The sequence below is a fragment of the Podarcis vaucheri genome, assembly GCF_965113315.1.
Source record: "Podarcis vaucheri genome assembly, chromosome: 16".
Lineage (NCBI taxonomy): Eukaryota > Metazoa > Chordata > Lepidosauria > Squamata > Lacertidae > Podarcis > Podarcis vaucheri.
Genome location: NC_138754.1, coordinates 32,231,281 through 32,243,504, shown reverse-complemented (window position 1 = coordinate 32,243,504; position 12,224 = coordinate 32,231,281). Strand labels below are relative to the sequence as shown.

The window sequence follows — 12,224 nt, the reverse complement described above, 5'->3', positions numbered from 1 at the left end:
TCTAGCCGGCTCCTGGAGCCTTGCCTCCACTTTCCTAAAGCTGGGAAACCACTAACCAGGTTTGGGAAAGGAGACAGAAGGACTTTAGGACCTTGTCAAAGCCTCACACCTATTTCACAAAGCCCAGCACGCACTTACCCAGCTTTGGGAAGGCAGAGCAAGGGCTTGGAGGGGTGTCAAATGTTACCGAGGGCTGCAAAAGAAGGCCTTGAGGGTTGCATGCAGTGCTTGGGGCGTGTGTTGGACCACCCTGACCCAAATCCTACTATTCCCTACTGGCAGTGGTTCTCTAGGAGCTCAGGAAAATGCTTTCCCTATTACCTGGTTTGTAACTGGAAATGCCAGATTCAGAACAGATTCAGTACCACTGAGTTATAGATCCTCCAGCAAAGAAGTGGTTTCTGCCTAGTTTCAGACCTTTCGCACAGGAAACAAAGGTGATGAAAACTATTCTACCTAAACTGAAGCTTCAATCCTGCTTAAGCTTTAGGTATCCAAACATAGAGATAACCCAGCTTTCTGGAGACCACTAAATTATTCCAAAACAATGGGCTCCCAAGACAGTTAAATGCTATTAATTGTTCTACCAAAATCCTGGCTGGCTGGAACACTAGCATTATCATCAATAGAAGCAACCTAGCAATTACAAGCCCCATCACTTTAATATGTAACATATCTAAGCATTTTCTGGCAACAGTTGGAAGCATAAGCCTATGGAAATAAAATTATTTTCAAAGTAGCAAGCAGGTTTTTAGAGCAGAATTTTAAAAGCAGTTGTGTGTTGTTGTTTTTAAGAGGAACAGCACCACTTTCAACTAACTTGATGTAACCTTGGGAGCTGATGCATGCCATTTCCAAACACTGCAAAGACTGAACAAAGGAAGATAAGAATTAACTCTCTCAGCACACCAGGTCCAAGACAATAATGATTACGAAGGACTACACAAGTGAAATGGATTTTATATTTTAAAGAAATAACCGAGGCACTGTTGGTAAGGAGGCAGTGATGGTCAGCTGTAAGAATGGACGACAACAAGTGAAGGATGAAATGGATATTAATGAAGAGATGATGTGGCTACAGGAGGAAAAGATGGACCTATGTTTGTAACAGGAGCGGGGAACCTGATTTTTTTTAAAAAAAGAAATTGTATTAAATTAAAGTAATTCGGTTTGATTTGTAAAAAACATTGGAAAACTAATAAAAATAATTGGTGGGGGGCAACCACAAAATGCAAGCTAAAAACGCATAAGAAAAACAACTTTTCACTGCCAGCTAGCCCATAATGCTTGTGGCAGCAATACTGCATGATTGCATCCCTATAATCAGTGATGGGAGTACCCCAAAAACAAGAGAAGATGGAGGGAAAGAAGAACTGAGTTTGCATATGAACAGTGGTACAGAGCACATGGTCTGCATGCATCAGCTTCCAGGTGCAATTTCTGTCATCTGCAGTTAAGCCACCCCTGGTAATGGAGACCTGGGAAAGATCTCCGCCCCAGACTCTGGAGAGTTGCTACCAGCATTGACAGTGAGCAGGGCCAGCTAGACCAACAATCTGTCTCCATACAAAGAGATCTTCTGGATCTATACTGGAGGGGCAGGGGGTTGAAAGAGAAGATTCTGGTTTAGTAAGGGAGAGGGAACACGGGGGGTTGCCTTACACAGAATCCATTCAGCTCAATAGTGTTGACTCTGACTGGCAGCATCTCTCCAGGATTTCATTGGGGGCTCTCTCCCAGTCTAATCAGGAGATGCTGGGAATTGAACTTAGGACCTTCTGTGTGCAAAGCAGGTGTTCTACCACTAAGTCATGGCTGTTCTAGGTTTGGAAACACCGCAACAGAAGATATGACTGTAGTAAGGGCAGGATTTATAGCTGAAGATTCTGCATATTAAGGGAACTTCCAGGGATGTTCATGTAACCCAGTCCCCTCTCGTTTCCATATACATACCTCTTCCTTTTGCATTCTTGTCTATCTTTGGCTGCATGTAGTTCGTCAGGGCTGCCAATTTACCTTTCTTGCTGATTCCAAGCCACGTCCCGCCTTCTTTTCCTTCCTCCATATCCAAACCTGCTAAAAACATTTGTTTTGTTTAGACAAGCCTACCCAAATACTTAGAATGGTTAATGTGTGCTTTAATCTGTTTTCAGTTTGCTGCTGTTTTTAATTTTTTGAATGCTTCAACTTATTGTTTTTCATTGCTTTTATTGAACATTTCATCGTTTCATCTTTTTTGTAGATCGTGTTGAGGTTTGCTTGTTTGTTTTCCATTCAAGCAGTGTGCAAATTTTATGAAATTTTAAAAATACACAGTAACAACAGTAATAAAGTAAGCAGCATTTTAAAAAAATCTAAAAGGTGTCTTTGGTCTCTGTTCAAGAGCTTCATTCTTTCATATCCTTCAACATTTCAGTTGTGAAAACATGAGGGACATGCCCAGTTCCATGGCTGAGAGTGTTCCTTGGAAGAACACTGCCTGATTTGGCTCTCAGTGGGTTTTAAAGTGTCCCAGGAGGTAGGTTAGGGCTGAAAGGTAGTGACTGGCCCAAGGTTACCTAGTGAAGAGTAATGGATGAGCAGAGATCTGAACCCGAGTTTTTGCCAGTCTTAGTCTGATACTCTAAGCCAGCCTTTCTCAACCGTGGATTCCCATATAGTGTTGGACTACAACTCCCTAGCTTCACTGCCCACTGGTTCTGCGAGATATGGATGATGGGAGTTTTAGTCCAACAACATCTGGGGACCCAGGGTTGAGAAAGGCTGCTCTAATCCAAGGGTGAGGAACCCCAGGCCTGGGGGCCAAATGCAGCCTTCAAGGCCTCTCTGTCTGGCCTTTGGGACCCTTCTTATGCTACACCTCCTCCCCCCAAGCTATACCCCCCACTGCGTCTGCTTTCAGCCCTCCTTGAGTTCTGCCTTTTCGCAAGCATCTCCCATTATCCTGGACCATTGGTTATGCTGACTGGGGGTCAGGGGACACCAAGAGTTCTCTAGTCCAACCCCCTGCAATGCAGGAATCTCAACTAAAGCGTCAATGACAGATGGCCACCCAGCCTCTGATTAAAAACCTCCAATAAAAGAGAGCCCACCGCTTCTGAAAGGAGTTGGTTCCACTGTTGAACAGCTTTTATTGTCAGAAACTTCTTCCTGATGTTTAGTTGGAATCTCCTTTCTTGTAATTTGAATCCACTGGTTTGGGTCCTACCCTCTAGATATTTGAGTATAGCTATCGAAGGCTGATCGCCGAGGAATTGATGCTTTTGAATTACGGTGCTGGAGGAGACTCTTGAGAGTCCCATGGACTGCAAGAAGATCAACCCTATCCATTCTCAAGGAAATCAGCCCTGAGTGCTCACTGGAAGGACAGATCCTGAAGCTAAGGCTCCAATACTTTGGCCACCTCATGAGAAGAGAAGACTCCCTGGAAAAGACCCTGATGTTGGGAAAGATGGAGGGCACAAGGAGAAGGGGACGACAGAGGACGAGATGGATGGACAGTGTTCTCGAGCCTACCAGCATGAGTTTGACCAAGCTGCGGGAGGCGGTGGAGGACAGGAGTGCCCGGCGTGCTCTGGTCCATGGGACCACGAAGAGTCACCACGACTAAACAACAACAACAAATCCTGTCTCCTCTCAGTCTCTTCTTTTCCAGGCTAAACATACCCCAGCTCCTTCAACCATTCCTCATAAGGTTTGATTTCCAGGCCCTTGATCACCTTAGCTGCCCTCCGCTGCACACATTCCAGACAGTCAATATCCATCTTAAACTGTTGCCCCCAGAAACAGCAACATCTGGACACCCAATGGTTTCCCATCCCAGTGGTAGAGGAAGGTCAGAATGATCTTCCCCTCTGCCCTCTGCCAACCGGCTGCATTTCCATGCTGGTTGTGGAGGAAAGTGTGTTCCCCCATAGAATGATCCACTCTTCCTTCCTTCCTCTGCCAGCTCTGCTCATTCATCAGCATGGAGTTCCCTGTTGCCTATGGGCTACCAGGCAAGTAAATACAAGGCTGCATAAAGGCAAAAATGATGCAAAACCATTTTACTGCACTTACTTTCCACACCGCCCCCCCACCGGCCCAGTATGTCTGGTTTTATTTGAGACAAAAAAGGCAGGTGTTATTAATTCAAAGGGTGTTATTCACACAAGAAATGAAACCTAGACCACTAACACCCTTGAGAATATTTCAAGGCACTATTGCCTCAAAAGTGAAGAAAAAAGAAAAAGAAAAATAGGCAGGGAAAAGCTTAAACAGGGACAACAACAACACATCAAAAAGTGGGTTCAGCATCTCCCCACTTTGCTACAGCCTGGTGCCTGGTTAAAATTCAGATTTCAGCATCAAAGTGTACCACTCCACTCCCCCTCCCTTGCATTTGTATAAAAATGGGGGTGGGGAAGTTTGCAGCATACCCTGCAAGAATTTGGAATGAGTGAGAGACTTTCCGAAAGTAAAAGGAACTGCAGTGCAGAGAGAGTGATTTATCCTTACAATTCTTCCTGCCAATGACAACAACATCAAGCATAAGAGAAAAATCTTTGCACCGTCAAAAGATTTTAAAGCTATGCTTTTGCCTGCCTGTGTCTCATTTTTATTTATGTGCCTAGCGAGGCTTATGCTTCAGTTTGGCTAGGCAGAGAAAAGATGTTTTTGGTTTTCTTTGAAAGAGAGGCAGAGCATTAAAGTGAACAAAAAGGTTGCTTAACTTTTTAAAAAGTCACCAGGTAGAAGGTTGGTAGAGTCGCTTTCAGTAAATTGCAAACTGACAAAAGGCAAAGAACAACACACTTTCTCTTTAACCCCAAGCTATTAAACTATTTTTGAAGACACTTGTCTCTTGGCCAAAACTGCACGCTTGAAAAATGGGATATCGGACCACATTTATGGGAGAGCAAAATGCATTTCTGTTACGATTTAACTATGGCTCAAATCACTCGATTTCAGGTGTCAAATTAAAACACTGTTGTGAAAGTTGTAAAAACAAAGACAAACCACCACAACCACCAGAAATGAAAGCAACATTTCAGAAGACCTCGCCTGTAATAAGAATGCATGGGTCTTTGAGAGGCATCTGAAATATCACATCACAGCCCAACTTACAGATGATAGGTGCCCATTCCAAAACACACTTCACATAGATTTACAGTCAAAAGCAAAGAGAGGGAAAAATTAGCATCAGCACGGTTTAGGGATTAAAGTTTTGGACTAGAACCTGGGAGACCTGGGTTCAAATCCCCCAGCTCAGCCTTGAAACTCACTGAGTGATCTTGGGACAGTCACCATCTCTTAGCTTTGCTTAGCCTATCTAATCGGGTTGCTGTGAGAATGAAAGGGGAGAGGGGAGACCATGTACATAAATGCAACATATGAATAATTACTCAAGGAGAGTGTTACGTACCGCTGAGGATCTCATTGCTGCCGTCCCAGAAGTCAGCTGATTTTGACGGTCTGTGATAAAATTCATCTCTGTTAGCTGCTAAGATAAGCCTGGAGGACAAGAACAGGAAAGCATGGTTGCCATGGATAATGTGAATAATGTTAGACATAGGAGCATTGTTGGCCCACCTAGAGGATCCTTCAACAATACAGTGGTACCTTGCTTCTCAAACGCCTTGGTACTCAAACAACCTGGACCCCAAACACTGCAAACCCAGAAGCAAGTGTTCCAGTTTGCGAACTTTCTTCGGAAGCCGAACATGGTCCGTTTTGAGTCTTACGCTTCCGATTTGAGTGTCACACTTCCGTTTTGAGTGTTATGCTGAGGTCTGTCTGTTTTTGCTATTTATTTTGCATTTTTGTTTTTGCGGCTCTTTTTTGTTTTTGTGACTGTGTGGAACCCAGTTCAGCTACTGATTGATTGATTGATTGTGGGACTGAAGTACATTGTTTATTGCTTTCGTTTTATGGATCCATGGTCTCGTTAGTAAAATTAGTAAAATTCATGTTAAACTGCTGTTTTAGGGGTTGTTTTAAAAAGTCTGGAACGGATTAATCCATTTTGCATTACCTTCTATGGGAAAGCATGCCTTGGTTTTGGAACGTCTTGGTTTTGGAACGGACTTCTGGAACTGATTAAGTTTGAGAACCAAGGTACCAATGTATGGAAAATAAACAACATTAAAACCCCACTGCATTTCCATCTAAAGACATTGCACATGGCAATGGTCCAACAGCTTCTTATAAGAGGGAAACACTGCTGACCCATAAAGTCAGTCTATCATGGAGGAAGGACAGGACAACATGGACTGCCTCACATGCAATGTTAACCATGGCTTTGTGCTATGCAGACAAGCCTTAGTGAGACCCAGCAAAGCAAACCGTAGGTTATGAAGCTGGCTTGCTCAATTAAACAAACATGTTGTATGTCAGGATGCCTGGTTTGCACTAATGTTGAGCCCAGTTTCTTTGAAATGGCAAAGGAACTTGGGAGAAATTCTCCTCCTCCTGGGGAAGGGAGAGCACATACCTGATGCTTAGCTTGGGCTCAGTAAGGCTCATCCACAATACACTCAACTATGGCCTAGTGCTACATGTGAACTAGTCCTGTCCTTCCTGCTGGGTTCCTTAAGGTATGCTCACACAGTTTGCTCCATTGACAACTGGATGACCTGTTTTGCAGGTAGTCTTTGCAAACAAAAGCCAAGCTATACTTGGACCCACACAGCCTAGATGAAAGAGCTCTTACTGCTGCAAATCAACATTATCCATTAATCCTAATCCTAAGAATCATCAATCATGGACCACAGATGTTCTGATGATGGAAACAGAGGCAACACTTGAGGAAGACGGGGTGGTGGGTGGGGAGAAGTTGCCCCTTGACTTGTGTGCCAAGTTTCCAGGTGTAATACAAGTGGGTGGGTGCAGGGGGATGGAGCCAATTTTGCTTTGCATTTTACTGGTTTGATTATCAGATTTTGTTGTTGTTGTTTAGTCGTGTCTGACTCTTCGTGACCCCATGGACCAGAGCACGCCAGGCACTCCTGTCTTCCACTGCCTCCCGCAGTTTGGTCAAACTCATGCCGGTAGCTTCGAGAACACTGTCCAACCATCTTGTCCTCTGTCGTCCCCTTCTCCTTGTGCCCTCCATCTTTCCCAACAACAGGGTCTTTTCCAGGGAGTCTTCTCTTCTCATGAGGTGGCCAAAGTATTGGAGCCTCAGCTTCAGGATCTGTCCTTCCAGTGAGCACTCATCAGATTTTACCACTTTTGAATTTTACAGGAAGAGCAATATACTATAAATAAGTGATTATTCTTTAGGAGCACCTTTATCATCCTCTGGTCCTACACAATGAATGATTATTCCTGTTAACAAATGAAATGGCCTGTGTTCAATGCGTAAGTACCAAAAGGCAGGTGTGCGCACGCACACACACACACACACACACACACACACACACACAGACAGACACAGACACAGACAGACAGAGACAAGAGACAGACAGAGAAAAGATAGCATTTATTTGAAAGACAGGAATTCCAACTAGCTGCTTCAGGTGGGAAGAAGCAAAGCCATCTATTCAGCTGGGATCTGTTGCTATTTGGCTCCTCTCCTCCCAGAACTGCCACCTCCCCATGCTATTCTACTATAATAATATAATAATAATAATAATATAATAATTTATTATTTATACCCCGCCCATCTGGCTGGGCTTCCCCAGCCACTCTGGGCGGCTTCCAAAAGAATACCAAAATACTATAATACATCAAACATTAAAAGCTTCCCGAAACAGGGCTGCCTTCAGATGTCTTCTAAAAGCCTGGTAGTTGTTGTTCTCTTTGACATCTGGTGGGAGGGCGTTCCACAGGGCGAGTGCCACTACCGAGAAGGCCCTCTGCCTGGTTCCCTGTAGCTTGGCTTCTCGCAGTGAGGGAACCGCCAGAAGGCCCTCGGTGCTGGACCTCAGTGTCCGGGTAGAACGATGGGGGGGGGGGGGAGACGCTCCTTCAGATATACTGGACCGAGGCCGTCTACTAGCTCATTATGGGCTTGTTCACACATTAACACGGAACACAGGTGCAAGCTCTCTCCACACATGTACACACGTGAAAGGTTGTGTGCACTGGTTGATTTATACACATGCTGAATGTTGCCTGTATACAGCCAAATGAGCGTGCAGTTCAACTACCCACATACACAGATTGAACGCTTGCTGAATGTACCATATGAGCTCCCATTATGCAGTTTCCCTACGGAACAAGAAATGAAGCAAGAGAGGTATCGACAAGGGCAGTCTTCTCCAACTTGGTGACCTCCAGATGTTCTTGGACTCCATCAGTTCTAGCCTGCATGACTACATGACTGGTGGTCCATGGATGATGGGAGCTCTGCCCCAACAGCATCTGGAGCACCATGGGTGCATAGGGGCTTGGAGGATGTGACATAAGCAGGCACAACACCGCTCCGAAGCACTTGGTGAATAAAATGAGGTCTTCTAATAGGAAGAGAGACTGGGAGAGGTCGTGTGGCAATTCAATATGCAGCTGAACCCATAAGACATCTAGAGTCAGGCAGAAGGGTCATTTCTCTTGTAGACATACAGAAACACAATTTTTTGAATTCAGAAACCAAGGAAGAGGGTAGCATAAGAGCAGTCGATATGGGCCAAGGAGCACAGAATCCATATATTTCAGCTCTTTGAGCTCCAAGTTTCACTCAACTACTAAAGCAAAGAAGGATGCTTTGGGTATTTGCTTTTGGAGTTCATTCTAATGCCCACTGGAAGAGCAGTGAGCTTCTCACCGTTATTGATGGAGCAGATCTAAAAAGTTCAGAAAGCCACAAGCCACTCCTTTAAATAAAGGCACAAAACATAATAAATAGTCCCTATAATCTCCTTTAAAGAGTTTTCAGAAGTCTCTCTCTCTCTCTCTCTCTGTGTGTGTGTTTGTGTAGTCTACCACCAAAATCTCAAAGCCCATCCACAGTGATTTTGCCTTGTATAAATATATACAGATAAGCCTCAAGCATAATGGAAATATGTATCATGCTGCTCAATATTAGCAGTTAATCAGAACCAACCATCAAGGTCTTCTAAATATATTATGCACAAACAGATACAGCTTTGGCTTGTAGTTAGGGAACTGTTCTTAGCTATCAACATAATTCAGTGTGCCAGGAACGGCAGCAGCCTGATGACAGAAATAGTTTTCGTAATGTGCCATGATGAGCATGTAGCTCATGGATTTACTTCCTGTATATCATCTCCCAGTCTAGCCACAGCCATGCAAAGGCACCCATAGCCCAGTCTTAGGAACACCCATGACCATAACTAGCAACACCACCTTCTGGTCTTTCTTCCCCAAATGGTCATCAGTCCTTGCTTGGAGCTGATGGACAGGCCTATCAGAACTACAGAAGCTCCTACCAAGATGGAGGACTGGCCCTATCATTGGGCAAATTAAAACAGCCACCACATTCAACAGATGTGTGTGTTGGGTGGTGGTGGTGGCTGTACCAACAGCTCTCTCCCTCCTCCCCAAGGTCATTCTTTTTAAGTCTCCCCAACACAGACAGATCAGGCACCACAAGTACTTATTTACAGGTAGATGCAGCCAAAAAAGTGGGGAAGAGTGTGTAAACCCAGAGGATGTACTATACCTTACAGGAAAAAGTTATCTCTGCCCCACCCCAGTTATTTGGGTTTGGGGAGTTTGTATCTAAAAGGTAAAACGTAAAGGACCCCTGGATGGTTAAGTCCAGTCAGAGGCGACTATGGGGTTGTGGCACTCATCTTGCTTTTCGAGGCTGAGGGAGCAAGTGTCTGTCCACAGACCGCTTTCCAGGTCATGTGGCCAGCAGGACTAAACGGCTTCTGGCGCAACGGAACACCGTGATGGAAACCAGAGTACACGGAAATGCCGTTTACCTTTCCGCTGCAGTGGTACCTATTTATCTACTTGCACTGGCGTGCTTTCGAACTGCTAGGTTGGCAGGAGCTGGGACAGATCAACAGGAGCTCACACTGTCACGCAGATCAAACTGCTGAACCGCTTCTGATCGCCAAGCCCAAGAGGCTCAGTGGTTTAGACCACAGCACCACCCACGTCAGAGTCTGCTCCTTGGACAAGGCAGCATGGATTTTGCACTGCCAAAAACCAGTGGTGTAATGCAAGCACTGGGAACTGCATCTGACAACAAGAAGAAAAAAGTTCCTCACCCATCTTGCAAAGGTAACATAGTCTCTCATCCTCCCTAGGAAATTTACTTGAATTAGCGCCACCCATGTCCCAGTTTGCATTTAAGGTCCTTTGGGAAGAGAAGGCAGACTGCAAGGTAAGGAGGATTCTGTTTGCTCCATCTACTGATATGAAAATAAAAGCAGGGATAGGGAGCCTGCAGTCTTCCTGTTGGATTAGTTTTCATCTTTCCTCACTTCTGACCATGCTGGCTGGGGCTGATGGAAGTTGGAAGTCCAACAGCCTCTGGTGGGTCTCAAGTTCCCCACTCCACCCCTTTTAAAGCCAATTCTGTGCATGTTCAGGGGGTACTATGCACCTTTTGCTGCTCCCCCTTAGGTAGCAAAGCATCTTGAGTTGGCCCTGTAAAGGTGGGAGGACTGCTTGGCTGAAAACCAGAGCACCATTCATGTAATTGGAGAAGTGGATAGCAGTTATTGCCCACTCCCAGTTTTACGACCAAGTGGTAACATTCATTTTTATTTTTCATTTAAATATGCAATATTTTATCCTGTGTAGGAAGGTTTCAGGATTGCAATTTTTCTGAAAGACACAGTAGGTTGTATCCAGAATACATTATCTGAAATGAATGGGACAAGTTAGGAATGACTGGGGCTTTATCTGTGCTATGCATTTCAAACTCTACTATGCCACCAAAAATTGTTGCTTCCCTCCAAGTGTCCTGGGAACTTGTTAAGGGTCCTGTGAGTTGTTGGGAGACCCCCCTATTCCCCTCACAGAGTGGTTAATCAAACAATCCCTCTTCCCACGGAACTATGGGGATTCTAGTTCCACAAGGGGAATAGGGGTGTCCTAACAACTCTCAGCATCTATAGAGGATAAAATGGTATAGGTAAAGGGACCCCTGACCATTAGGTCCAGTCGTGGCAGACTCTGGGCTTGTGGCGCTCATCTCGCTTTGTTGGCCGAGGGAGCCACCATACAGCTTCCGGGTCATGTGGCCAGCATGACTAAGCCGCTTCTGGCGAACCAGAGCAGCACACGGAAACGCCATTTACCTTCCCACCAGAGTGGTACCTATTTTTCTACTTGCACTTTGATGTGCTTTCGAACTGCTAGGTTGGCAGGAGCAGGGACCGAGCAACGGGAGCTCACCCCGTCATAGGGATTCGAACCGCCAACCTTCTGATCGGCAAGCCCTAGGCTCTGTGGTTTAACCCACAGCGCACCCGTATAGCGGTTCTTTAAATATATGGTGCGGATGTGGCCCAAGGGACTTCAATGGGGACTAACTTAAGTCTTTCTCCAACACAATGTTCCAAAGCAACACACCGGCTAGGTGCTAAATGAGAGGAAAGATCCTTCTTTCATCCACTTGAGCAATGAAGCATACATTAAAAAGGTATTCAGATTTAATGCAAGAAGTTAGTCAAGAAACACCAACATTTAAGGGTGACCTCTGAAGCAGTCTGCTTTCTTAAGCCAATTAGTTATAATATATTTGGTCATTATGAAGTAATTTTGATGATCTAGAAGGGACTATAAAAGCTGACATTAATTCATAGGAAGAGAGGGCTTTGGCTACAAGGGCTACACACTTCTAATCAATGATCTAAACTAGTTTTACGTTCAGTGGAGTATCTTTAATCTCAATTACTGCTTGGTTTCATAATGCACAAATCACAGACTCAAGGGCTACTGCAGTTTCACATCCCCCAAGCATTACATCCAAAGGGAAATGTTTTTGGAGGGTTCTGACTGATATGAGTTTGTCTTACACTATGGAGAAAGGAAGAAACTTGCCCACAGGCACTGCTCACGAGCGGTCATTATAGAATTAGCAAGATTTGTCCACCTATGCTTTGGTGGAATGGAAAACTGGAGAAAACTGCTTACGCAAGTAAAGCAAAATTCCAAGTACAGGCAACATGCACAAGATGTTTGCTGGTGCTTCAGATTGGCACCGAGATTTGCCAGGTTCATTAGAACACTTCAATATACAGTTGTACCTTGGAAGCTGAATGCCTCGCCAGTCGAACGTTTTGGCTCCCAAACGCCGCAAACCCGGAAGTGAGTGTCCA

General features: G+C 44.8%; 1 protein-coding gene across 4 annotated transcripts in view; it reads right to left on the bottom strand.

Annotated features, from left to right (window-relative positions):
- TANGO2 (transport and golgi organization 2 homolog) overlaps window positions 1-12,224 on the bottom strand; it is a gene marked incomplete at its 5' end in the record, with an annotated part of 94,681 nt that overhangs the window by 44,201 nt on the left and 38,256 nt on the right. For 3 of the 4 annotated variants that reach the window (XR_014214499.1, XM_082203396.1, XM_082203397.1), the window contains 2 exons: window positions 1,954-2,076; window positions 5,405-5,493. Coding sequence is in view for 3 of the 4 variants with exons in the window: in XM_082203396.1 (XP_082059522.1) it covers window positions 1,954-2,076; window positions 5,405-5,493 (212 nt within the window). The remainder of the gene's footprint in view (window positions 1-1,953; window positions 2,077-5,404; window positions 5,494-12,224) is intronic. The other variant, XM_082203398.1, reaches the window with a different exon arrangement.